Consider the following 25,898-nt stretch of genomic DNA (forward strand, 5'->3'; position numbering starts at 1 on the left):
TTGGGTGTTTTAAATTGCTTTGATTTAAATCAATCCATCCTGCTTCAAGTCTAGTAATCTACTATATACTTGAGAGTTTGTGTGTCTGTCCATCCGGAATCTGTTTTTTCATGAACTCCTCCTAAACAATTAAGAGCTAAGATCACCAAATTTGGAATGCAATTTTCTTTTATAATTTAAAGCAAGGTAAGGGTTTGGTTGTGCCAGGACAATAGGATGTACCTAGAATGTGACTGTTTCCCATAAAATGGAAAGGGAAAGATTTGCTAGTAGGGGCGGTTAATACTGTATAATGAGCAAAGGGGGACAGCAGGGAGCCAGAGATGGGAACTGGGACAGCTATAATTCCATTAGGGCAGCAAAGGACAGGGATGATGAAAAGGACAGGGATTTCCTATATTTCTGAGAGTTTGTTTTTTACCGTCTGTCTGTCCCCCAACCAGGGACATGCCCCTCTCCCCTGTCTATTTCCGCTGCAGCAGCCATGGACTGGAGCTTCTCACCTGGCCTAAAGTTGCTGTGCTGAGAGAGGGCTGAGGTTGTCATCTCTCCAGGGCAGCCTGTGTACTGAACCCCTTATCCCCAACCCCACCCAAGAGCAAAACAACAAAACTCATTTGAGTTAAGGACCCAAGCAATGCTGGATAAATCCTCTAACTCAGATATAAAAAGCAAAGAGATGGCAGCTTCCATAATTGTACATTAAAAACTGGCATCTGTGAATTTCATTTATTATGCTAACATCCTGAGTCACTTCTAAAACATTGTACCATCCTCTTTATCTGCATTTTGTTTCCCAAAAGTGATGTACTGTTATATAAACACTTCTTCAAAAAAGAACGCTTTAGGAATTCTCTACATTCTCCTGATTCAATTCCAACACTAGAAGTCAAGTTTTATTTTTGTAGCATGATCATCATGATCAGGGCTCGACAAATTATACAATCTACTTGCCCGTGGTGAGTAGATTGTAACCTGGAAGAGTTGGGTTCAGGCGATCTGCGCATGCGCAGATCGCGGGACAGCGCGGCTGGTGAGCGGGGCTCACCGTGGTTCAGCGAGCTCTGATCATGATTATATGTTGATGAATGTGAAAGGGCAAGGTTCAGGGAGAATTTGGAAGGGAGAAGGATACAGATTTTGTCTTGTAATTTGGATGCCTGTAAAAGAGGGACTTTCACATGGAACAATTAAATTAGAACAGCAGGAATTTGCAAAGAGACCAAGCAAGAATTGTAGCAAATAAAAATATGCTTACCTCAACAAAGAAGACTAAGTTTTCTAAAATGTTAGGATGAGTTTTTAAGATACCATCTCTGACTTCCATCAAGTCACCTTTACATTTATTGAACAAGTCTGACAAAAGGAAGACGGAATAAGGATCAACATTGATGCTTACATATGTTTTATCTGATACACATTTTAATATACTACATAAAGTTACAAAAGGACTGATTTCAAACTAGTGGAGGACAGAATACGATTAACCAAAGACAGCTTCCAAAGTGGATTATTTTAAAATAATTTCTGAATGAATCTAATGCAAAGCCTTTTTCATAAACTTGGGATGTAAGGTTTTCTATTGTCTTCTGTGTTTATAATTATGTGCACCTTTCATGGAGGTAAATTGTTAACTGTTTTCCAGTGGTGGATTTAGAGTTAATGAGGCCCCATGATCAGCTTCCTTTCTGCGGCCTGCCTCTGGGGACCCAGCCAAGAAAAGAACATTCACTCTTCCTACCCCTTCCATTTTTCATTATTTTTTTTCATCCTCCTTTTGAATTACAAGTAATAAAAAGTACATGAAAATACAGTGAGGTGCTTTGATTGTTTTTATAGTCTTCACAGACCACTTAAAAATTGCTGAAGGTCTTGGGTGGACCACTTAATGATCTTTCCAAATATTGTTTGTATCATTAGCTAATTACTATAAAGTGCTTTATAATGCCCCCCCCCCATAATCTCCATGGCTTTGGAGGATAGCTTCAGGTGCCCCAGTAGCCCTGTGCTGGCTGGCCCAGAGAAGTGGGAAGAGACCCACCTGTGCTCTACCCAAAGGTATGGAGGGGGTACAGTTCCATTGCCTTCCCCTCCCACTGCTCTCCATCCCCCAGCCGCTCTCACCCTCACCCACAGGCAACCGCCACTCACCAGCTGGCAGCTAGCAGCACAAACATGGTCTGAAAAGCTTCCGAGGTGTGGATAGCTGCACAGCCTGTGGCTGGAGAGGAGTGGCGCTTTCCCATTTCAAAGCACCTCTTTTCTCTGGCCGCCTGTGCGGCTGCCCAGTGTTCCTCAGAAGCCTTCCAGCCTGTGTTTGCACTGCTTGCTGCCTCCTGACAGTTCTCCTGAGGCTGCAGCCTGCAGGTGGGCCTTCCTGCTCTTCTGATTGTCCCTCCCAACCCTCTCTGCAGAGGCACTGCCCCCCACCGTGTGGGGGCTTGTCAGATCCAGTGTTGGACTGCCTGGCCCAGGGGGCCTCTATGTCTTTGGGGTATTTCATTGTAAATCCCCCTCTGCTTACTCTGAAATGACTGACTTTTTGCTTCAAAATTAACTTAATGCCTGGAATGAGGAAAGAAAGACTATTTCAAACTGCAGCCAAATCATTTGGATTAGTCTTAGATCACCACAAACAAGAAAACAAGAATTACAAGAATTCCAGTGTATGACTGGTAGACAACACATGGTTTTATTTTTTTGAAAGATGGGGAGATTATGAGGGGATGGCAGTGAAATAATAGAATATGCCATTCTCAGCCTACAGCAATTTAAGGATGACATTATCAAAGAAGCCTAAGAGAACCCTATAATTCATTTTTAAATCTTATTTTGAAGTGTCATGTTTATTCCCAAACTTTTACTTACCTGTTAATTGTTCTAGTAAAGATTTAAAATTATTCCCTATCCTCTCTTGGAGTTCTGTTGAATCTTCTGAAATAAAAAAAAAGATTACAAATAAATCTTTTCTAAATGATTTTTGTGCTTAAAAATACAAACACAATTTAAAAAAAACCCAAAAATATGCTCTGTGCGGAATGCTTCACGCATGTCTAACTGGTACATTCTTATTGTAAGAAAATACAAGAAGACTTAAGATCATGCACACAAATTAAATGAAACTGTGATTTTCTTCATAACCTAAGATGTCATTCCAAAAAAATCTACACGTTTGGTTTATAAGTGTGTTTCCAACTCATTAATAGCATGTATTAGCTTAATGCAAAACCATTTTGAAATTCTATGGATACTTCCACTCCATGCAACACACCATACAAATTGGCTTCACGTTCCCGCAACCCAAACACTTACCTAAGCCATTGGTATCTAGTTCATAAATATCACTAACAAGATAAAACAAGCTAGTCTGGCACTGACAGCTGCCATTACTGAAGAAGCCAGCCATTCGGGTCGGAGGAGGGCCAAGGACAGGATACTAGGCAAGAAATGGGGGGAAAAAAAAAGATGTTGCAGCTTTTCCTTAAGACAAGTGTTGGTCTTTGACACATCTGAGAATTCACACACTGCAAATTCAGGCATAGTTAAGTGAATTTTGCAGCACTTACAAGTTGCACAGTATTTCAGTGTTTGCATTCATAGTCATTAAAGGTTCTGGGATCACTTTTCCTTAATAGATACCTGAATATTCTGCTCAAGAAACCGCTTCCCTGAATCCACTGCCACTTCCAGTTGTTGAAGCAGAGACCGTATTGTATCAATTTTGGATAAGACACCATTCTCAGCAGTCTTTTCAGAGTTTTTTGGATGAACAGTATGACTAAGAGTTGGGAGTCCGCTTACTAATCTTAAAGTTAAAGATCGGATTTGCAACCAGATGGTTTCTTCCTCCAACGACAGTTTCCTATGCTCCTCAGAAATGTCCCTAGAGAAAGGCACCAACCATTTTTAGACAAATGTTTTATAACAGTAGCAAGCTTCCATGAACATCCTTTATCCTACTCTGGTGCAGTTTTTGAATCACATGAGAGGTGAGAATGAACAGAAGTTCAGGCAAAAGTATTAATGTGAATAAGCACAATAAAACATTAGAAACTGTGAATGATGCTCTTGTTAAATGTGCACAATTAGCCAGCCTAGAAAATATTTAAGAAATACTGACCCCTGCGGTTCTGGGCTGTTACACTCACCTGTCTTTTGGATCCCAATTAAATAAAACCGTTAGGTCTCTGTTGTCATGCAAATCTTTCCAAGGAATATCATCCTCCTCTGGACGCAGACTCATGGACTTTATACTTTCTTCTAAACTGGTTGATCTAGCACATAAATATTAGTATCATTAAACCAAATGCGTAATAGTTGAAGTGAAAGCCCAACCAGGTGATATAGTTTATATTCTCCACCAAGCATGTAATTTTACTACCATCTACGTAAGACAAATCTATCTACTTGTGTTGAAGAGCCAATGCGAGTGGGGACAGAAACAAGCAACTGACATGCATTAACTGGAGTTTGTACTCAAGGTATATTGGAGCAATTAGAAGAACTGGATAAATAATTCATTATAATAAATGAGGCTATGTTGTACTTCAACACCATATTCCCACAGAACACCTCAAACGTTAAACTTCTGAACATCCTTCTGAAGCACTCTAATAGAGTAACACATTTTACAGATGGGGAAACTAAGGACTTGTCTCCACTTACAATACTATTGCAGCATAGCCAGGGCAATCCATCTCCCTAGTTTAATGGAAGTCTCCTTCTGTCGACCCAGCCCAGTCTGTGCAGGGACTTAGGTTGGCTTACCTATGCTGCTCAAGGGTGTAGACTATTTACACACCTGAGTGACAAAGTCAAGTCAACTTAATTTTCTAGTGTAGTCCAGACCTAAGGCTGATACGGAAGCAATTCTAATTACTTCTTCTAGGTAGGAAAGAAGCCTTTTTAACAGGAAAGGCTGTCCTCCCCTTGCAGAATCCCTGTCTGGTTTACTGTTAGAGTTACTTACTCTTGTTTCCACCATACTTACATATTTGCTTCAAGTAAGAGGTCTAACAACATCCGTTCAGTGCGGACTTGTGCAAAGTGAAGCGAGGAGTTCAGCCTATTCCTAAAAGCAATGAATTCTGGGATCTTCTCAAATGCCCCGTACTTGTAGGCTTGAATAATATATTCTGAGGTCTAGGAAAGAACACACATTAATCTGTGTATTAGTTGCCATGATAAAGTAAAAAAAAACTTGAGTCTTAACAGGGTTATATCCAATGAATGAAATCTGTGATTGCCATGAATCTGGAGGTGTAGAATCTAGCAAGCATTTATCACCTGGGAGAAAGATGTAGTTCTGCACATAGATAGTGGAGTAAGCTTTGCTTCTTTAACAAAAGCAGACTGTACCCTGGGATAGTGTGTCTAGCAAGCCACCAATTTCTTTTATTAAATAAATGAGCCAATATAAAGAAACATCAAGTTGATGCCACTCCTAATATTGAAAGATAGCTTTTTCTGAATGGGAAGCTTCTTCTTTTTCTTTATATCTGGTTATATATGTTACAGAAATTGGGGGCATCTCGAATAAAATGCAACCATTTCATTTGAGAAAATCCATTTATAACTAAAATAAATCTATCCCAGATTTTCCTTCATCTGACTTGAACATGTGCCATTATGTGTTATTTTCTCATGGGTTTAAAAAATTACTCATGCTACACTTTTGCTTCTCATTTTTATTAGATTTTGAATACAACATCACAGGATAACATCATGCGGCGTGTACACATTACATCTCAATACAATCTAAATCCCAAAGGAAACTTCAGAATCCATGCAACAATATGCATCCCCTCTCCAACAGAATGCAACAATATAAACTTTAATCCAATGTTTCAGGCCCTTCCAAGTGTTCCTCATGAAGAGATCAATATAAGTAGGGAGCCCAATTCGAGCACTTATTTTGATGTAACTATCAATATTAAAACATAGAAAGGAATTCATGCACCAAGACAACATAGATACTTTACCAGAATTACTCTATCAATGAGAAATTCTGGAAAATCAGAACAAACCCCACAAATGATAGATTATGGGATGAACTCACATCTGACATACACCAGATCATGTCACCGGTGTGTGTTTAGAATATATCAATTGATTCAACCTGGTCTGAAGGGTTTGAGAGACTAGAACCTTGTACTTAACACAGTCAAATGTCACCGTATGTTGCCAAAAACAGGGAATGTCCGTTTAGCCAGTTTTCTTTTTACCAAGCAATTTGGTTATTTGCAGAATATGAAAAATATGCCAATATTCAACAACATACCCTGATAACCAGCCTTGCAGAATTCATTTCAGGCCGCGGGATTGCGCCCTGGGCGCTAATTCAACTGCATCGACGCGGCTTTTAAATCCCCAGGGGACACCACGGTGCTCTGTTTGCCTGCAGTATCTGGAGAAATTAAAGACGGACGGACACAAGAAAATTAAAGAGATTACTTGTGATTCTGCAGTTTTAAAGAAGGACTCTCTTGAAAAGGATGAAGTTGCCTTTTTAGTTTTGGCTAAGTACAGTAAATGCTGCCTTTTTTCCTCCTGTCTGCCCTTTGTGTTCTCTCTCAAAACAGGAATATTCAAGATTGTTGGTAGTGGATGTCCTACTGGATTCGGTGATGTCTGTCACCTTGTGAGGTATTTAATTCACTATGTCATGGGGCATAAATTCAGCAAGCATGCTGAAAAATGCATTAGTTTAAGATGATCTGTTCTGTTCACTAAAAACAACTGCACTTTCATGTGAGACCTCTCAATTTAAGCTCCAAATATATTGTTTCAGCAAAGTCCCATGAAAAGAATACTACAAGGCATGTTTATGGGTTTCCATATATAGACTGTATTTGGAACACACACATTTTGGTGAAATTTCAAGTGGTTTAAGAAGCTAAGAGCAAAGAACAAGGAGCAGGCAGTATTCTGGCCAAAAAGGTAACTTTTAAAGAACAGTCCTCCTTTAACATTGCAGTTAGATGATGTTGTGGGACTAGAAGGGGATCCAGGAATCTGACGTCAGAACTGTTAGTAAGATGAAGAGGCAACCCCCTAACTGAATAGCAGGAGGGAATGAAAACTGCAGGCAGATTTTGAACTCATGACATTTGAGGCATGACCTCTATGAGAAGCCCTATTTGACATGAAATTGTCCTATTCAAACAAAACTCAGGAAATGAATCTTTGTCACTTGCAATTTGCAGAACAGACAGGATTTAAAGATAAATACAACAGGCATGCTGGTAATTCTTATAGTAGTGTAGTTTCCATTAAACAAACCTAAAACTGGTGACTACTTGAAACCGTTCAGCTCAGATGATAAAGTAAATCCATGCTTGTCTTGTGGAAATCAAGGACAGTATTAGTGATCTGTCTTGTTTGGAATGCAGTATATCCATGAGAAGAAAAAAAAAGACATTTTAGGTCTTCAAAACTGTCTCTTCAAACTAATGGTAGGAAGAAGTTGATAATCCAAATGCATCTTTTTCCACTTTGATTCAAATCCTTTGAGATGAGATACCTGGATTAGTCTGTTGGTTTGCTAAGAAGTATTCCACAAATTCTGAAAACTGAACTGACACCAGACTCTGGGTAGCATTCCCCATGCCAAGAGTGTCCCAACATCACATGGAATGCAGACAGATGTGTGTGGATACGTGCACTGAGATACTGAAAAGGGCAACTGGGTCTTCTCCATCCAAAATATTTTTTTAATTCAAACCAACAAGAATAACCTTATCCTAAGCTGGTGGCCAGAGGCAACAAAGCAGCTAGATGCTAGTTGAATCTGAGCTGTTTTCCAGATCAATATGGATTTCTTGAACTTTTCAGTCTACAGTGTTCCCAGTCAAGAGAATTATGTCCAAAGTGTTTCCTCCAAATCTTCATTTTCCCATTTTATGTTGCTGTCAAAGTCATCTTTGTCCTGAATTGTAGTCTCTTCCTCTGACATCCACTGAATTACTTAGAAACAGATCAAACATAGCTTTAAAAAAAAAAAGCACGTGTCCCTTTGCAAAAGAAGCGGCATTACGTTGAAAAATCCAAGACTCATCTATCAAAATAATTAGGGTTTTCATCCAGAATTGTTTCTTTGTAATGGGAGTACACCCATCACACAGTATCAAAGACCTTGGTAAGTAAGTTCAGTAGAGTAAAACCAAAAACCAGGCAAGTAAGAGAAAGCTTGCCAAAATGTCATCTATCCAGCAAATCTCCCACACACGTGACATTTCCAAGCCGCCACTTCCACATGTCAATTGCAGCCACATTTTGCCACTAAAATCACCACCTCCATTTCCACCCTTAGAAGATAGTTAAAGCATTACAGAGACCCTACATATTGAAAGAACTTAGCTACTGACAAACTAAGGAGATTCTTCTATCTGACTGTACTGTTTATATCATATGCACATTTCTACACATGATAGGTAACCCTTACTTTGTTATTTGATGTTAGAAGAACAAAGTGAGCAAACTTCCCACTGGGAGCCAAAAAATTTCTAAATTCTAATCCCAGCTCAGCCAATGACTCAGAGGCTATGTCTACACTGCCAGCTTTTGCCAGCAGAGTATGCTAATGAAACGCTCATTAGCAACTTCTTGCACTTCATTTGCATAAACTCTGCCTGAGGCTTTTTGTGCAAGATATTTTTGCACAAAAACTAGCAGTATAGATGGGTCAGTTTCACACAGAAAAACCCTTTTGCGCAAGATCTGTATACCTCCCTTTTTGAGGCATAAGGATCTTGTGCAAAAAGGGTGTAGACAGAGTGTAGTCAAGTCAGCTATTCTGCAACTCAGTTCTCTCACATCAGTAAAATGGAGATAATTCTCTATTACGTACCTCTCAGGGATGTTGTGAGGATCAACATTTGTAAAACATTACTGTGTAAGTGCTAAATCTTAAAATTCATTCTCTGGTATGAAGTGTACCTCCTGAATCCATCACGGGGAGTATATACAATCATGTAACGATTGTTCTAGATTACAGCACTTTCTTCTATTCTTAATGGTCTAATAAATACTCACCCCAATGCTAAAGAAATGAATGTAAAATTCAGTACTTCTCTATCTAGTTAGGATTTTATTAAAACATGACAATGCTGTTGTGGAATAACAAAGACATTTTTCCTATGGCTACACCAAGATTCTTCCAGGAAATGCATTGAACAAATAAGAGTGTTATGACAATAATAATTAAAAAGTGTGAAGAGTCACAAACAAGCAACTGAATTTCTCTGGAGGCTTAGCCACGAGCATGAGCATTTTAAGTAGTATCAAATGCTCTTCAGGAAGTTCAGCTGCTCTTTCATCAGCCTCACCCAAAGAATCCCATCCTTGAAGTGAGGCTCCTCTTTATATCAGGAGGACTTTCCTGCAAGTCACATCACTTTTCCTTCTGTTGGTCTGGTGGTGGCAGTTGAAATGAATTTTCATTAGCACTGCAGAATCCCAAATCCTCATCTTGAGGTATTGCAGCTAATTTTTAGTTCTGCTTTGCTTTAATGAAGCCACAGCTTTTGATAAAGCTATTCTAAATTTTCCTCTCTTCATACCTTGACTTTATGCCCAACAGCACAATTATAACAATCTGTAGTATTGAGAGTAGTCATTTAACCAGAGCATTGTGAGACTTCAAGACCACCTGTTCATGCCATCAGGATCTTCATGTGGCATCCTGTGCTGCCATGTAACTATGAATTTATACCAAAATGGACTAGTCACTTACCATTTTAATTTTTCAGTTATAGTAATATAGAAATCACTATTCTTTAGCTATTCATTCTAAAATGACTATATCAGCATGGCTGAAATATATTTAGAATATATTGGCTTTTAGCAAATGAAAGGTCAAAAGCAGAATGCCAGCAAGCAATGAAGATTTGTGGTGGAATTTTAAGCCGTTCTGAACAGAAAACAAAAAGCTGTGGCAAACCTTTACCATTGCCACAAGCTGCTATGTGATGGATCTGATGTTTCTACTGTGATCTACCCACAGCAAATCCTGTATAAGTCTTTCTATAGGCTCTCTATACGCTCTCTTCGAAGTAACTTGGACACAACCGCTTAGTTAGGAGGAGTCAAGAGAGAACTAAATGTTACTTACATCTTTCTGGTTGGAGTGGAAAAACCTGAGTGCAAAATTACAGGATTGGGATGCAGCAGCATATTGACCCAGGGACTCTGCATAGCGTGTCAGAAGGTATCTGGAATGCAACACAGTAAATTGAATTATACACTGTGACAATGCACTGAAAAGATAAATTTCCTTAAGGGACTCCACTGAGCAGAGAACCATAGCATAACTTCTGCCTTCATAAACAATTTTCAAAGTAGACCAGACTGATGTTTTCCATAGCATAGTCTTGAGATTGCATGACCAGTTCTGTATGTCAGCACTATGCTCTGTCTCCATATCAAGCATATAAATTCAAAAGGCATTTTCCACAAAGGAAAACAATAAGCAGATCCCCTTCATTTAGTGGTACCAACCTTTAAAAGTAGCCAATATAGAAATGGTCGAACTAGAAATGGATTAAAAGACACTATGGTGGAGGTGAAAAAAGATTTGAGGTCTGTGTTTTGTGTGTAATACTAACATTACAGAAGCAGCTTTCGTCCCACATACTATTTTGATAAAGCCTCACAGACACATGGCTACCTCTGGGACAGACTGCAGCACTTAAGTAATAAATAATGCTGCAAAACCATAGGAACATTAGGTGAAATCTGAGACAAGGGCATCAGCATAAATCCCTCGCCTTATTAAAAACTCTACAGCATCTTCACTGTGAGCCTTTTCATAACATATGACTGGTCTGTAATTCTAAAGGGAACTGAAAATAGAATATTTAAAAATAAGTGTGACCAGTTATCCTGAATATATACTACTCACCCAATGGTGTCGTGCTGTATGTGCTTAGCATCAAGGCTGGAATAAAGCTCCACAACAGGTTCAAATGCACCAAGCTTGCAGTAAATTCGAATGAGCAGCAATTTGAACTGAGCATTACAAGGACTGTGGGTTAATCCTTCTTCTAATAAAGTCAAGGACTGCCACACGGCCATCTCTTCACCTGGTGATGAGGAGACAAGCATACACAAGCGTTAGGGGTGAACAGTGTATTTAATAAAAAGCAAGGTTTAAAAGTGGCACAACGTACTGGGTTGAAAAACTTCTCTTATTCTTCAGACATACTTCCTATGCTGCCTATATGTTTCTCTCCTCACTCAAAGCTACTTTAAAATATATGAATGCCTAAATGAATTGTATTTTGCTCAGCACCAAAAATAAGGCATGTGGGCACCTCAAATATAGATAATTACAATTTAACCTTGATGCAAAAGGACTCTTTTCATGCTTGTTAACTGGTTAGAAGGAGCTAGTGCCTGTATTTCCACTGGGAACATTCTGCTACCATCTACCACAGAGTGCAAATGTCACACACCAGCAGCATATGACAGTAAAAGGATGATGCTCTGGTAAATGATCACACTGGATTTATAGACTGCAAAAATATCAGATTAAGGGGGCATTTGAGTATCATGGGACAGAGTCTAGCAAAGTACTACCTAGCCCCAACAGAGCCAGGAATTTGGGGACATGTGGCTATACCTGCCTACCTTCCCAGGAGAACTTTGTGGGCTGGATCCCTCCATAGGATTTCCCAGTGTGAAGGACCAAAACTTCTCCAGAAAGAAGAGTCCTCATCTGTCACACCACAAGGCAGCAGAAAGAGGGGATACCCGTGGAGCTCCCTACCTCCCAACCACTTTTGAGCTAGGACTCTGGGAGAATTCTGTGGTCATATTTCCTCAAATCAGTAATGCCAAAAGGTAGTCTTTATAGTTGCTGGAGCCCAGCAATGTCAGCAGTCTGACATCAGGAGGGACTTATTTCTCGTGTGAATAGGTTGTGCAGAGGGAAGGGGGCACGGATTCTGTAGAGGGATACAGAGAGAGGCTCGACTGAGGAAGGATGGGGGAACGCTTAGCAAGGAAGGATTCTACTGGGACTGAGAAAATGAAATTCTTAATACATGTTTGGTTTAAGACCAGATTTGGGTAAGCAAACTCCTTATTAGCAGAGGTTAGCTTGAACAGCTAAGAATGGTTTATGCAGAAAAAATTTCCAAACCTACAGAACTGACACCCACACACCCCCTCAGCCCTTCACTTGTAATCCCTGCCCTCAAACTTTGTGTTTTTCTGTCTTTTTTAGTTTATAAGCATTTTGGGGTAGGGACAGTATCTTCCTATAGATGAGAACAGTGCTGAGCTAGTGAACAACAATGGAATTAAGCCTCAAAGAGATGAACCCTGTCTCGTCTCAGAAACATCAGACTAATGCTATGTGACTCACCAATGACTCCTTCTGCCCAATAAGTAGTAACTACAACTGACATCTGACAGAAGCAAGGTTCAGCTCTCCTGTTCAGGAATGGAGAACACACAAGCAAAAACAGGAAAATATTCATATAGATTTTAAGAATAAGACGAGTGCAGGGACTTACCTGCCTCTAGCCACATGTCAAGGAGCAGATGAACTGCAAGCAGACAGTAATAATCTGAAAACTGCAATTCAGTTTTCAAACAAGATTTCCCTATAGAGAAAAAAAAAATGTTACCCTGCCAAAGTACAACTACAATCAAAATAGTTACATGCAAGGGGGGGGGGGGGGGGGGAGAGAGAGACAATAATTTCTAACATAGATTGATGTAAATTAGCTGCCTTCCTGTGCATCAGAGGAAATTTCTAAGGGATGTTGTCAAGTTATTTTTGAAATCCCAAATTCCCTTACAGTTGTGACTAATGCCAAATTATAAAAATGGAACAGATTGTCAATGTGTCACTTTTCCTCATTTATGCTTTTTGAAGTGCCCTCAAATTGGACAGTGGAATGGGTTCATTTCACTTTTGTTTCTAGTTGGTTTCACATCCAGGTTCTTTATAGTAGCTCAGCATTACAGAATGTGGATTACAGACCCACCAGAGGATTGTTTAAAGACAGCTTCTCAACCAGACACAAATACAATTACTACTTTCTTTTTGATAAAATAGAAAAATTTTACAAAAACTAACAAGCTTTTGGAAATGCAGCCCACAGGAGAGTCTAAGTATAATTTACTAGTTTCAGATAGTCTTACCAAACTCCAATCCATGCTGATATCTTAACATCAACTCCCGGACTACATTCAGCTTTTGTTTTTTGTCAATGATGTGATAGAGACCAAGCAATCTTGTTAGCTGTACCACACACAAGTGTTGTTGCAAAGCTTTGATGTCAGCTGGCAGTGCAAGTTTATCCTCTGCTGGTGCTGATAGAGGAATGACTCCCAGCAACTGGTTGATGAACTGGAAAGGAAACACAAGTGTTAAATTTTGCAATGTGCTTAGTTACCTAAAACAACTAGCAAGTCTTACTTCCATTGTCATGAACTGGAACAAAATGATATTATGGAGGTGTTGGTACCAACTCTATAAGTCAAGTGGCACTTAAATCTGAAATTAGAGGGCTCAACCCTCAAGATGGTATGAATTCTGATCCTGACCCTAAGAATGCAGAAGTACCAAAAAAAGTCAAAGGGACTATCCACAGACTTAACATTAACTATGTCTTCAAGTGCCCAAATGCTCTATTCCTTGCTAAGTAGGAAAAATTCTATTGTTATTTATTAAAAATATCTTATTTATCAGCACCAACCCATACAGCTTTTTCCAAAGAATTAATTTTCTTAGGCCTGGGTAAGTCAGAATGAAATCTGTTCAGCACTTTAGGAATTAAAAATGAATGATTTAAAAAATTTCCCTTGCTACGTTACCATTATTTTCCCTCTAGCACAGCGCTTCCCAAATGGTGCTCCGCGGAAACCCAGGGTTCCACAAAGTGAAAGTAAGGGTTCTGCGAGAACCCGATCATTCCCACCCCCCCTGAAAGAGATAGAGAACAGCTGGTGTGCAAAGATGCTGGCTCCTTCTCTGGTTTCCTGACGGCTTTCAGATACCGCCCCTCCACCACTGCCACTCTGTTTCCAAAGCCCACTCGGGACATGCGGTTGACATTGTTTGACCAATTCCCACCCCCCATCCCCCGGCTATAGGGATTCCTTGAAATTCTTCAGAGTTTAAAAGGGTCCCATGGCCTAATAAAATTGGGAAACACTGCTCTAGCTAAAAATGGATTTAACACAGCAATGATTAGAACTGCTTTGAACATTTTAGGTAACATGGGCTTAAAGTGTTGGCAGCAGCCTGTCTATAGTAAGGCTATTAAGCATAACCACTATTGGGAGAACTGAGCCAACATTAGCAACAAAGGGAATTTTTTTTTACAAAAGATCCCCAATATAGATAATGCATATACGTAGTTTACATAGCTTTTGTTAATGACCTTTAACTGATCCAGGACGTTTTGTCTCACTCTCATCCCTGAGTAATATTTCACAATGTCCTAGATCATAGGTTCCCAAACTAGGGAACGTGAAGAAATTCCAAGGGGGGGGCCATGAGGTGACCTCCCGTCATTCCCCCTGAACCCTATGAAAGAGCCTGCGCTGGTGCTACTTCCTGCGAAAAATGGAAGTAGCACCTGTCATGGCGCCAGGGACTTCCTTTTCCCCTGCTTCCTGTCTGTGTGTGGGCGGGGCAGGGGGTAGTAGGAGTCCTGGGACTGTGTCAGCTCCAACTGCTCAGGCAGCACACGACTGCCATGGGAAATAGAGGAGCAAGGCACGCGCTGCCTCAGCAGTTGGAGCTGGCACGGTCCTGGGACTCTTACTTTCCCCTCCTCCCCCTGCGTAGGCAGGCAGCAGGGGGTAGGAATTCCCCAGTGGCACAACAGACTTAGCTGTTCAGGAAATGCACCAGCTGTTTGGGAAGGAGGAAAGCAGCGCACACTCTTCTTGAGACCCAGACCTGGCACGCAGCTGTGGGACCCCCAGGTACCAGTCAAGCTGTCCCTGTCCCCTCCCCCCACCCAGACCCCTACGAGTACTGTCCCCTGCCCAGACCCCCACTATTTGTGCTTATTTTAAATTTTAAATACAAATTTTATACCAAGTTTATTGTGTTTATTTTTTATTTTAAATTATGAATTGAATTTTTTGATAAAAGGAAGGTTGGATGATGGTGAAGAAGAGGTGAGGAGGCATGAGGGTCTCTCAAAAATCAAAAAGGGGGTGTGATGCCGAAAAGTTTGGGAACCACTGGCCTAGAAGAGCAAGGAGATGAGTAGCAGGATTCCCGGCTGCTGAAGTCATCTACCAAGCTGCTCCTGACTCTGCTGAAATCCTCTCTCTCAATTTAAGTTTAAACAAGGTAGGTGTCAGAAAGATACTCAGAGAACTACAAATAATGTCTCAGTCACCTCTTTTAATTGATGCTGATGTTACCATTTGTCACTTGGAACTGATGCAGTGTTATTGCCTGGTGCCCTATCTATGCCTGATGCATGGCAGAGTTTAAGAGAAAGGCATTTAACCAGAGAGTGTTTACAATTGGACACAGAGAATGTATATAGGAGAGAAGGAAAAGATAATGTTTATCAAAATAGTAACACAAAGTCCTATTACCTAACAAACCAATCATTCATTCTGATACTTTAGATAAAAATTAACATTCATTTTATGGAGGTTTATCTTCCCTTAATGCTCACGTGTAATTCACATTGCTTCAATGGTAGTTGTACATGTTTATATGAGGAGAATAAACCTCTTTAGAGGACAGATATTTTGGGCGGTACTGCAGGAGTGGGGATCCTAAGACCTGGATCCAGCCCCTGAATCTTGGGGCTTCCCCAGCATTGGGGAGCCTGTGCTGGCACTGCAGTTCCTCCCCACCATCCACTTGCAGGGTTGGAGCACACAAAATCTAATAGCATGGGCACCCCCAGAGCTCTAGTGTGCAAGGGGAGTGTCTTTCTGCTTCTCTGTCAGGGGCCACGTCAGTGAGGGTTTTTGTTTTTTGCTTCTCACTTGTGTGGCCCCCAGCTGATTTTTCTGTGGGTCAGCATTCCCTGACCCCAAAAAGATACCCACCCCTGCTGTACACACCCCTGCTGTACTGTGTATCTCAGACTGAGACAATCTAAACAAGAGTGATGAGAGGTTATACCACTAAAATCAATCCTGAAGGAGCTTTCCAGTAATAAATACAGCAGGACTGAATCTACCCAAAGCCACCTTAAGGTGATAGGACAACACAGAACTGAAAAATAAAAGAAGGATAAGTCCTACAAACAGTTACTGAATTATTCCAATAGAACCACTTGTGGCAGTGAATGCTCTAATGCCTGAGAGTCACTTTTCAGGAATAAACCCTGTATGTAAAATCCCATTTAATTGGTTAATCAGTTAAATGTGATGTTTAACCTGTTAACCGATTAAAGGGGAGGTGTGTGGGAGGGCTACTGGAGCAGCCCCACCACCACCTTGGCTGGGGCAGTCTCTGCCTGTGGCTGACTCGCCACAGGTAGGGGCTGTTCCAGCCTGTGCCTGTCTGCAGAACTGGAGCAACCCTCTGCTCATGGCAGGGGCAAGCTGCTCCAGCCCCCAGAGGTTAATTGGAATTGGTAAGCATTACCCATTAAAGGTGATGCTTACTGGTTAACCTTTTGCATCCCTAGTGTGTATGTTGTGAAAATCCTCCCTGAAATAATTCAGAACTTTGGCACTATTGATTTTCTAGAAACCTATTTTTTCCCCAGTTAGAGAAGAATTTTGAATAAAAATTAACAATTCTACGTTTTCAGCAATTTGTTTTTCTTAAAAACTGACTTACTCTCTCCCAGAACGGAGGTTTCCTTTTGATAGCACCACAGTCAAAAGCTGTGTTTGGCAAACAGCTGGTGCTCTCAGAAGTCTCCAGCACTTCTCTTTTACTTCACCCAATGCTGATGTTCTTACCTTTTTACACTGGGTGGGTGGGAGAAGATCCACAAACACTTTGAGATCAGTGAAACAGCAGGGTTTGTCTCCAAACTTTTTGAAGTACTGGAACATTAGTTCTTCTGGGTCACCTAGCAAAGAAACTCATCATAAAGTAGCCAGTTTTCAATTCTTTTAAAGCTCAATTAGAAACAAAGTCAATAATAGAACAAGGCTTGTAGGGATTAGATTTTTATTGGTGAATATTGATAAGCATCTGTTTCACCACACATACAAACTGAAGAAAAAATATTTCCACTGATAACAAAAATTTGCAGTTGACGAAGTAAGAAAAAATGTTTGAGAACATTTTAGACTATCATTAAATAATTACTGTTTGACACAAACACCCACAATATCCAGCACTAAAATAAGCATTTTCTGTCAAAATTATTAAATACAAAATATATTTAGGCTAGGAGAGCTCTAGATCTATGAGAAATGTTCAGTCCCGAAAGTGTAAACTTTCTTATGCTCAAAATTATCAGTGATTAATAAATCATAATAATTCCACTTTGGATCTTACAATCAATTAAAAAAAAAATCTAACCCAACTGATAGAGTGAGATTAAAAAAAAAAATCAGAAGAATATTGTAAGCTACTAATGCACAATTTAGCTAATAAAATTTACTTTCTTGCAGGCAAAATAAGTTAATTTAAATAGGGCCTGCAGAAATCTTGCTAATGTTAAACTGCATTCTCTTTTTCCACTCACAAAAAATGTTTTTTTAAAACCACTAGGGGGCTGCTTGCCATGCCCGCCAACCACCCTCTGTCTGCTGCAGCTAGAACGTGACCTCTCCTGCTACCCAGGCCGCAGCAGGCAGGGGGCCACCACCAGGCCTTTCTGTGGCCAGATGGAGGCTGGACAGTGGGACCTGTCCCAGGATTGGGACCAGGGACAAGATGCTGAGAGCAGATGGGGGCTGGGCCCCAATTGGAGCCTTGCTGACCAAGCTTCATTTTAAATGAAGTAAAATATGTCCAACAGAAAAAGGTTTCAACATTGTCTTCATTAATGAGAATGGTGGGGAACCTTTTTTGGGTTGGGGACTACTGACCCACATAAAAAAATTGGTTGGGGACCACAGAAGTGAGAAGAGGGAAAAAAGCCCCTTTAAAAACTCCCAGCCCTCACTGATGTGGCCCCCAACTGAAACACTTCACACTCCTGGTGCTCCAGCCCCATGAGGGGAGGAGAGGTAGGACTGAGGTTCAAGGTGTCAGGCCAGATTAACTCTTCTGGGGCTCTAGGGTTATTGGATTTTGAGAGCCCCCCTGGCTCTGGGTTGGGCCAAAAATGTGGGGTTCAGTGTGTGGGATAGGGCTGCAATAGTGTAACAGAGATGGAGATGGGAAGGCGGTGAGGTTCAGGAGGGGCTGAGGGTGCGAAGTCTGGATGGGAGGGTAGGACGCAGGAGCAGGCGTGGGGGTAGGAGTGGGTTGGGTACATGGTATCTGGCCAGAGAGAAGGGGGCAGGAATGGGCTGGGAGGAGGTTGTCTGGCTGGAGGTGGTGAAAGGGTTGGGGGGCACTTACTGGTCTTTGGGCTGTGCATCAGTCCCAGGCACAGCTTTCCGCTGCTCCCATTAGGCGGATTCTGGCCAATGGGAGTCAGGGAAAGGATCCAGACAGCGCACGCACGTGCTGCTGTTTCCCCAACCTGGGGGGGGGGGAGGGGGAGAGTTTCTTCCTTGCACAGTGAGGCTTGGGGCTCTCTCTCACCCCACCTCCAGCAGGAAGACAGTGCTAGTGCTCCAACTACGCAGGAAAGGAGGGAGAATGAAGGGCTGCAGCGCTAGGCAAATAGGGCCAGAGCTACTCAGGTCAGTGCTGCCTGGCGCTGCCTTGCAGAAGTGCCACTTGCTGCTGCAGCCCCTGTGTGGCTGGGTGAGAGGGAGCCAGTCTGAGCTTGGGTCTCACTGGGGGCGGCTTGGCGATGGGCTCAGAACACGGTCACTCAAGGCACGGCAGAAAATGAGGCAGCAGGAAGGTGGTGGGGGGGGGGGTGTAGGTGTCTTCCCCTGTAGCTAGTGCTTCTCCTGAGACCTGAGCCTCGCAACAGCTGAAGCAGCTCCTGGGCTGGGGGCTGCCCGAAAGGCTGCAGGCAGGACCTTTGGGAGGCGGAATCTGTCCAGGCTAGGCTGCTAAGTGGCTTTGCAGGTCCCCAAACAGTGTCAGGGCAGAGAGCCTATGGTACGCAGAGTGACATGATGATGTCATTCATACATCCCACAGGAAAACTTTAAATATATAAACGAGAGAGAGGAGAGAGAGAGATGAAACCACCAAATAAGTGCATTTAAGAAATATTACTGTTCCCATTAACACGGCTGCCGAAGAGCCCAAAGTAGTATCAGCTAGTGAAAAATCACTAGATTTGTGTTCCTAAACCCATTAGGAACCTCTGAAATCTCCCCAAAAATCTTTGTTTTAAAAGCTCTAAAACATTCTAGAATTGTTATAAGAATAATACTTGGTGTTCTCTTTACCTTTCATCAAGATTTATGCACGCAATCCCTGCATACAATTTACATCAGGCACTACTAAATTGATGATCGTAGCATAAGGAGCTTGCTCTAGGCTAGTGTTCACTCCCTTAAGGTTTAATTTATCATCTAATTAGTGGCTCTTACCTAGTTTATATTCATCATTACAACCTCTGTGCCGCAAACGTCTAATCAACTCCAACTTGGCTAAGTAGGGTCCCCGAAGTGGCCGAGAGTTCTTAGCTTCTTCTGTTATCCTCTCCTCTACAAATTTCACAGCTTGCTCTGTAGAATAATGCACTTCTCCCTCCAAAGAGCTGGGCAGTTAAAGAAAGGAGTATTGATTTCAAGTTTTATTGCATCATTCCCATTTCTGAAGTTCTGTTATTAAGTGGTAAGCATGCCTTAGCAGCACTCCTTCAAGGCTACCAGGTTCAACAGACTCTCTGACTAAGACCCATTAAGGAAGCAGGTTATGGAAGCACTAATAAAATCAAAACTAGCATTATACACCTGCTTCCAAAGGGGGTCAGTGCCATCTTGCAACAAGGACCAGCTTCCATAGCTAAGAAGCTGGGTCACAGTATCTGCCAACAACCATGACGACACTTGAAATAGGAGCTCCACATAGGATGCATTTACATTAACCATTTACTTATACTGGATACACTAAAGCAGGAATGGGAAACTGGCAGCTTGGGGTCTGTAATCTGGCCTGCCAACTCGTTCTATTTTGACCACCGCAACCTGGAAGTGCCAGGGTCAGGAAGGAGACATGGCATCACATTGAAGTGGGAGGGAATCCTGACTATGCATGTGTTACATTGACTCTGTGGTGAAAGCCAACGGGGGCTATGTCTACACTATGGAATTTTTTCCTGGATATCTCCGTATCCTGGAAAAACTCTGCTGCATCCAGGGAACACATCTGCTCTTCCGAAATTTTTTTCAGAAAAGCAGACGCACACTTTTGGAAGCACTGTATTCCTCATTTTATGAGAAATAAGGGCTCTTCCAAAATAGGATGTTTTTCCAATATTTGGTCCTGTGTAGATGGGCCATATGTCGGAAAAGCTTCTTCTGAAAAAAGAATCTGAAAAAGGTATGCAAATTTGCATACCTTTTTCTGAAACTTGTCCCCCACCAGCAGTGTAGACATAACTGAGAGTGGAGCAAGGAGAGGAGCACAGCCCTGAGGGACAGGAGCTGTTGCCATAGGACAATCTCTCCCCCACTCTGTGGGGGGCGGGGGGGAAAGGGAAGGACCCTGAGTGTCATACCTCAGCCCACTAATTACCGTATATTCCGGCGTACAAGACGATTTTTGATGTTAAAAAACATCCCCCAAAAATCAGGGGTCGTCTTGTACGCTGGGTATACATCCCAGGTGCGCCTGGGATGCCCCGCCGCCGGCTTCCCCTGAGGCTTTGCAAAGCTGCTGTGGCTTTGCTCCCGGTGCCTCTGGTCTGCTGGGGACCGTCTCCAGCAGACCAGGGACACCGGGAGCAAAGGAGGCGGAAGGGCGCTGGGGTATAAGACGAAACCCTATCTTTTAACTAAAAAATTAGGTGGTCATCTTATACTCCCAGTCGCCTTATACGCCGGAAAATACGGTATTTTAGAGGGTTCTGTGGCCCTAGACTACCTAAAAGTTGCCAATATATGCACTAAAGTACAACTATCAAGGGACACAAACTATGACTTTGGCATCTACAGTGCAAAGAAAAAAGACACCTTCAGAGATAGTAATTAACTTACTGCTCTCCTTCTGCTGGAGGAGTCCAGGATTTGTCAATGAGTTGAAAGACTGAATCAAAGTACATTATATAGAATTGCCAATCATCTGAGCTATAAACAGGCAAGGAGCAAAATTAAGAAAAATGCAAATAATGTTACTCACAGATACAAGTTTACTCTATTTCAAAAACAGTTAGATCTTGCAAATGACAGAACAATTAAAACAGAGGAAATACTCACACTAACAGTCATTTTCACTAGAAAATTTCCCGTCTTAAAGGAGCACTGTTAACCTGAAGTTTTTAATACCAAATTATTTAAAGAAATTCGAGTTTCTCATACAGTTTTGTCAAGATTTATATTTTAAGGTTTTTTTACAATTTTTTAAAAAAGGATTTTGACTCTGATTAGCTTTTACAAAAGGTCTTTCCAAAAAAGGAGAGAGCAGGAACAATAGTAGTGCCACCAAATTGCTAACACAGGAGCTAGGGAATGCATCTGATCTAACCATCAACAAACTAGTAAAAGTGCTGCAAATGCAAAATGTAAATAGAAAAATTTTCAATTTCAAGCTAATGTTTCAGTTGTAATTACCTTAGCTGTTGCTAGGTCACTGTTTCCCCTCCTTTCCGGACAAACATTTTTCTAAACAGGTGCTTTAATGTCACTCCAGGATTTCCAGTGTAGTTATGTTTAACCTTTTGCTAAAGAAATACTTCTAAGTAACATGTTTTTTTCTGATCTTTGGATGGCAGCTTCACACAGGATTCCCTATAATTTCATTAACTGTATCCTCGTCCTTACAACAAACAAATCCTCAGGACTGCTCTCAGAGGCAGATCTGATCCTCCTCATTTGTTCTGTTCGGATATACTGCCCTGCCCTGTTCAAAGCAGCTGATGAATTTCAAAGAGTAAGTCTACACTACTGAGCTATATGGGAGCAGCTGCACCACTGCAGCACATTTGGTGAAGACATGCTATTCCCACAGGATGATGATCTTAATTCAAAATAATTATTTCACTCCTGTGAGAGGAGGAAGCTGTGTCAGTGGGAGTCTCCTTCCAATATAACAGTGTGGGCACTGTTTTAGATCAGTGTAACTTGTGTTACTCAGGGGGGTTCATTTTCACACCCCTGAACAATGTACATATATTGCCTTAAGCTGCAGTGTAAATCAGCCACAGATTAAGCCTGGCAGATTAAGAGAACCAGGTTGTAGGAAATAATTGTAATAGGAAACGGAATTTAAGTACAAGTTTGCATTTTTTCCTGAAAATTAGCATGTTGGACAATAAGCTACTTCCAGTCTCTGGAAATAGACTGAAATGAGTTTATTTCAGGAAGGCAAATGTTGTATAATTCACTTGTCCACGGTGAAAGTTAGCAGAGCTATATCAACTAATGATAATTTGCAGTTATATCACCTTCCATCAGAGGATCTCAAAACAATTTTAATGCTGTGAGAGACAGTTAGCTGAGGTACAGCAGTGAAGAGGTTTGTCCAAGGTCACAGAGTGAATCAGCAGGATAGATCTGAATATTCTACAGCCATCCTAACTTTTCTGCTACTTCAACTACTACACATGCTTGCTATCGCAGGAATGAAAGAAGACAACAAGCACTTAACTGCCCATGTTTAACTGCCCATGTTTCTCATTTTCTATTTTTAAATGACAGCTGAAATTTCAACTTACTTTTTCAGGAGCAACCTCCTAGACAGTGCATTGCATTCTGGCCACTTGAACAGCTTCTTATACATTGCCATACACTTATTCTCTCGACTCTGGAGCTCACTGGTCAACTTCTCTAAATCAGAAATAGTTGTAAATTTATTTCAATATTTTTTCCTTAACTTTCAGAATAAAACATTCTCTTATCCTACACAGGAAGCAAAAGAGAAAAACACATTCTTCTCTGAAACTGATGGGCCAGGACTGAAGTCCAGGACCTATGCCAAAAAGCATAGCTGAACCAAGAAGTCAGTAGCACATTTAAGGTCTTATATCTTGCAGATCAAGGGTGCTAGAAATGAGTGCTTTGTTATTGAAAAGTGGGGAGACTTAACGTTATTTTTAAGGACTGGCACCTCAACAAGTGCATCAGTGCTGAAACTCTTTGCTGGATCAGCACATACTTTCCAGCTGAGGAAAGTGCTGATCCTGTGATTAGAAAGAAAACGTTTTATGCCTGTTTACTGGTCAACATATGGCGTAAGAAGGGACTAAAACTATTAAAATTATTTTCTCAGTAATACAGCTACCCTCCTTTTTCTGCTAGAAATATGGCTCAGAAGCTGCTGGGCCTATGGTGCAAAACCCTAACTTGAAAATACATAAGACTTAGTGCAGAATTGTAGAGTCTGGCTAGAATCTTGATATACTGGCTGCTCTTAAGATACAGATGAATTTTTGTGGTAGAAAAAGAAAGCCCTAAAATCATCTAGGATGAGAGGGTATAATGTTTCTAAGCTGACAAGCTGGGTTTTGTGGGTCCAGTTATGTTAATCGGATAATTGCCCTTTGTATGACATGCTGCTACTTTAACACTTAAAATGAAACTGATGCTGCAGACACTCCTGAGTGTAGTGAATGACATCACAAGCAGTGTAACGAAACTAGTGGGACAACTCCTCTTTCTCAGTAGCATCTACAGAATTGGGTTCAATGTGTGTTACTGGTACTCATTAATTTACAGCTATTACATGTGTAAATTAAGTAAATCACCATAGTACAAGTCCCCAAAAAAAGACCTGGGATAAAAGCAAGAACACTGCCAAACCTCCACACAGCTGGGATTGTTAATTGACCAAATATACTGAAAGATAAATTACCTCCTAGTTTTCCTCTAACAACATCCAAGGCTTCCTGATACTTCTCCAAACGTTCCAGTATCATGTAGTAGAGTTCAACCTTAGAAGAAAGATTTGGATACACTGACATTTGGAACTAAAGCAAGTGAAAAGTGGAAATAAAAACAGTTTGTGATTCTGTTGTGAAGAAGAGGAGAAAGTCAATGCTGCCTGAAAACTAACAGCCATCAGAGAGGAAAATTCAAGAATTTAATTTAGCACCCTTTATCCCAAAGAATCCCTGGGGCTTTACAAACACTACAAAGGAATCACTTCATCTAGCAATGAACTCTTCACAATTCCACCACATCTACTGTCACACTCTCTTCTTCTCCCTTTCATTTCTTATGCTCCTCTACAAAAGCTGCTGACCACATTGCTTTGTTTGACCAAGAGGAGAACCCCAGCAAGCATGACCAAGATGTGTAACTGAATAAAAAGTGAACAGGATGGCTACGTCTAGACTGGCCACATAAGACAGAATAGGCATGCAAAGCAGGCAAGTCAGAATAGGGAAATCTGCGGGGATTTAAATATCCCCCGCGGGATTTAAATAAACATGGCCACCGCTTTTTTCCCGGCTTGGGGAAAAGCCGGAAAAGAGCGTCTAGACTGGCGCGATCCTTCGGAATAAAGCAAGTAGGAATAAGAGATCCTCCGGAAAAGGGCTTTATTCCGGAGGATCGCGCCAGTCTAGACGCTCTTTTCCAGCTTTTCCCCAAGCCGGAAAAAAAGCGGCGGCCATGTTTATTTAAATCCCGCGGGGGATATTTAAATCCCCCGTGGATTTCCCTATTCTGACTTGCCTGCTTTGCATGCCTATTCCGTCTTATGTGGCCAGTCTAGACGTAGCTGATATGTATTTCACTCACAGTCCTTTGAAAGAATCTTACCTTTTTTGTTTTCTCAGAGTCAGCTCTTGAGAAGTTACTACTGCGACAGTCTCTACTACTACTGTGTTTAAAATGAAAACTTGACTCCCTGCCTGCAATATCTCTTTATTAAGTTTGCAAGTTTTTCTGAGGCATGGAATTCTGTTTTTATCTTATGGGTTCCTTAGCCAACACTGTCCAGCCCACTCTCCTGGATCACCAGCAAGTGTTTATTTGGTATACTTAATACTAAAGAAAATTAGAGCACCATAATGGGAACAAGATTCAGTATTAGGTATGCTATATAAAGTCATTAAGCTATATTGTTAGCACAACATAAAATTCACAAAATGCACTAACAATGAGCAAACCAAACAGAAAACATCCGCAAATCTTACTTCAGCCTCAGCTTCAATCTTATCCTCCTTCACCATTTTTTCCACCATTCTTTCAGCTAAGGGTAAAAACATAGTTTTGGAGAGCTTTTCATCCTGTGCTGAAATAGACTAGAGGAGAGAAAAGAATCACTGTAGCATAGCAATTCATCAGCCTTTCATATTGTTCAACTCAAAATTAATTTTTTCATCAGAGGGGAAATACTGCACATGCAACAACCCAAGAAATAATAACCAGTTACATGCATGGACACTGTGGTTTGTAAACCATGCAGCTTGGATAAGCACCTGATGATACAAAGAAATGCTCATGCTTCACAACCGGAGTCTCAGAAAAATGTAAAAGGCGTGTTATCAATAAAAATACATTAGCCATTTAGTGGATTCATTTCCTGTACAACTACATTATTTCAAAGCATACTCGGGGGCAGTGCCCCCGTTTGCTGTGCTTGCCAACCTCCTTCTCCTCAGGTAAGCAGCCCCAGCTCTTCCCCAGCTGCCAGGGAGGGCCAGGTCGAGGTATAGCAGCCCTGGCCTGCCCTGCTTCTCACCACTCCAGCCACTGGAAGGGGATTTGTGTGCTGAACTGAGGCCGTGGTGGGCCCAGTTCCCTCCCTCCAGCTG

At 41.4% G+C, this 25,898-nt stretch overlaps 1 protein-coding gene across 2 annotated transcripts in view; it reads right to left on the reverse strand.

The window, feature by feature from the left end:
* The window catches only part of NAA25 (N-alpha-acetyltransferase 25, NatB auxiliary subunit), a 54,232-nt gene that overhangs the window by 13,061 nt on the left and 15,273 nt on the right, over positions 1-25,898 (reverse strand). Inside the window, exons 6-21 of one of the 2 annotated variants that reach the window (XM_075898742.1) lie at positions 25,278-25,385; positions 23,990-24,068; positions 22,854-22,965; positions 21,178-21,267; positions 19,567-19,736; positions 16,909-17,021; positions 13,153-13,360; positions 12,519-12,608; positions 10,901-11,081; positions 10,112-10,211; positions 4,991-5,142; positions 4,149-4,274; positions 3,640-3,883; positions 3,313-3,436; positions 2,869-2,931; positions 1,259-1,356 (exon numbers count right to left, since the gene is read on the reverse strand). In XM_075898742.1, the coding sequence (XP_075754857.1) occupies positions 1,259-1,356; positions 2,869-2,931; positions 3,313-3,436; positions 3,640-3,883; positions 4,149-4,274; positions 4,991-5,142; positions 10,112-10,211; positions 10,901-11,081; positions 12,519-12,608; positions 13,153-13,360; positions 16,909-17,021; positions 19,567-19,736; positions 21,178-21,267; positions 22,854-22,965; positions 23,990-24,068; positions 25,278-25,385 (2,058 nt within the window). Of the gene's footprint in view, positions 1-1,258; positions 1,357-2,868; positions 2,935-3,312; positions 3,437-3,639; positions 3,884-4,148; positions 4,275-4,990; positions 5,143-10,111; positions 10,212-10,900; positions 11,082-12,518; positions 12,609-13,152; positions 13,361-16,908; positions 17,022-19,566; positions 19,737-21,177; positions 21,268-22,853; positions 22,966-23,989; positions 24,069-25,277; positions 25,386-25,898 lie in introns of both variants that reach the window. The other variant, XM_075898741.1, reaches the window with a different exon arrangement.

The sequence above is a fragment of the Pelodiscus sinensis genome, chromosome 15 (genome assembly GCF_049634645.1).
Source record: "Pelodiscus sinensis isolate JC-2024 chromosome 15, ASM4963464v1, whole genome shotgun sequence".
Classification (NCBI taxonomy): domain Eukaryota; kingdom Metazoa; phylum Chordata; order Testudines; family Trionychidae; genus Pelodiscus; species Pelodiscus sinensis.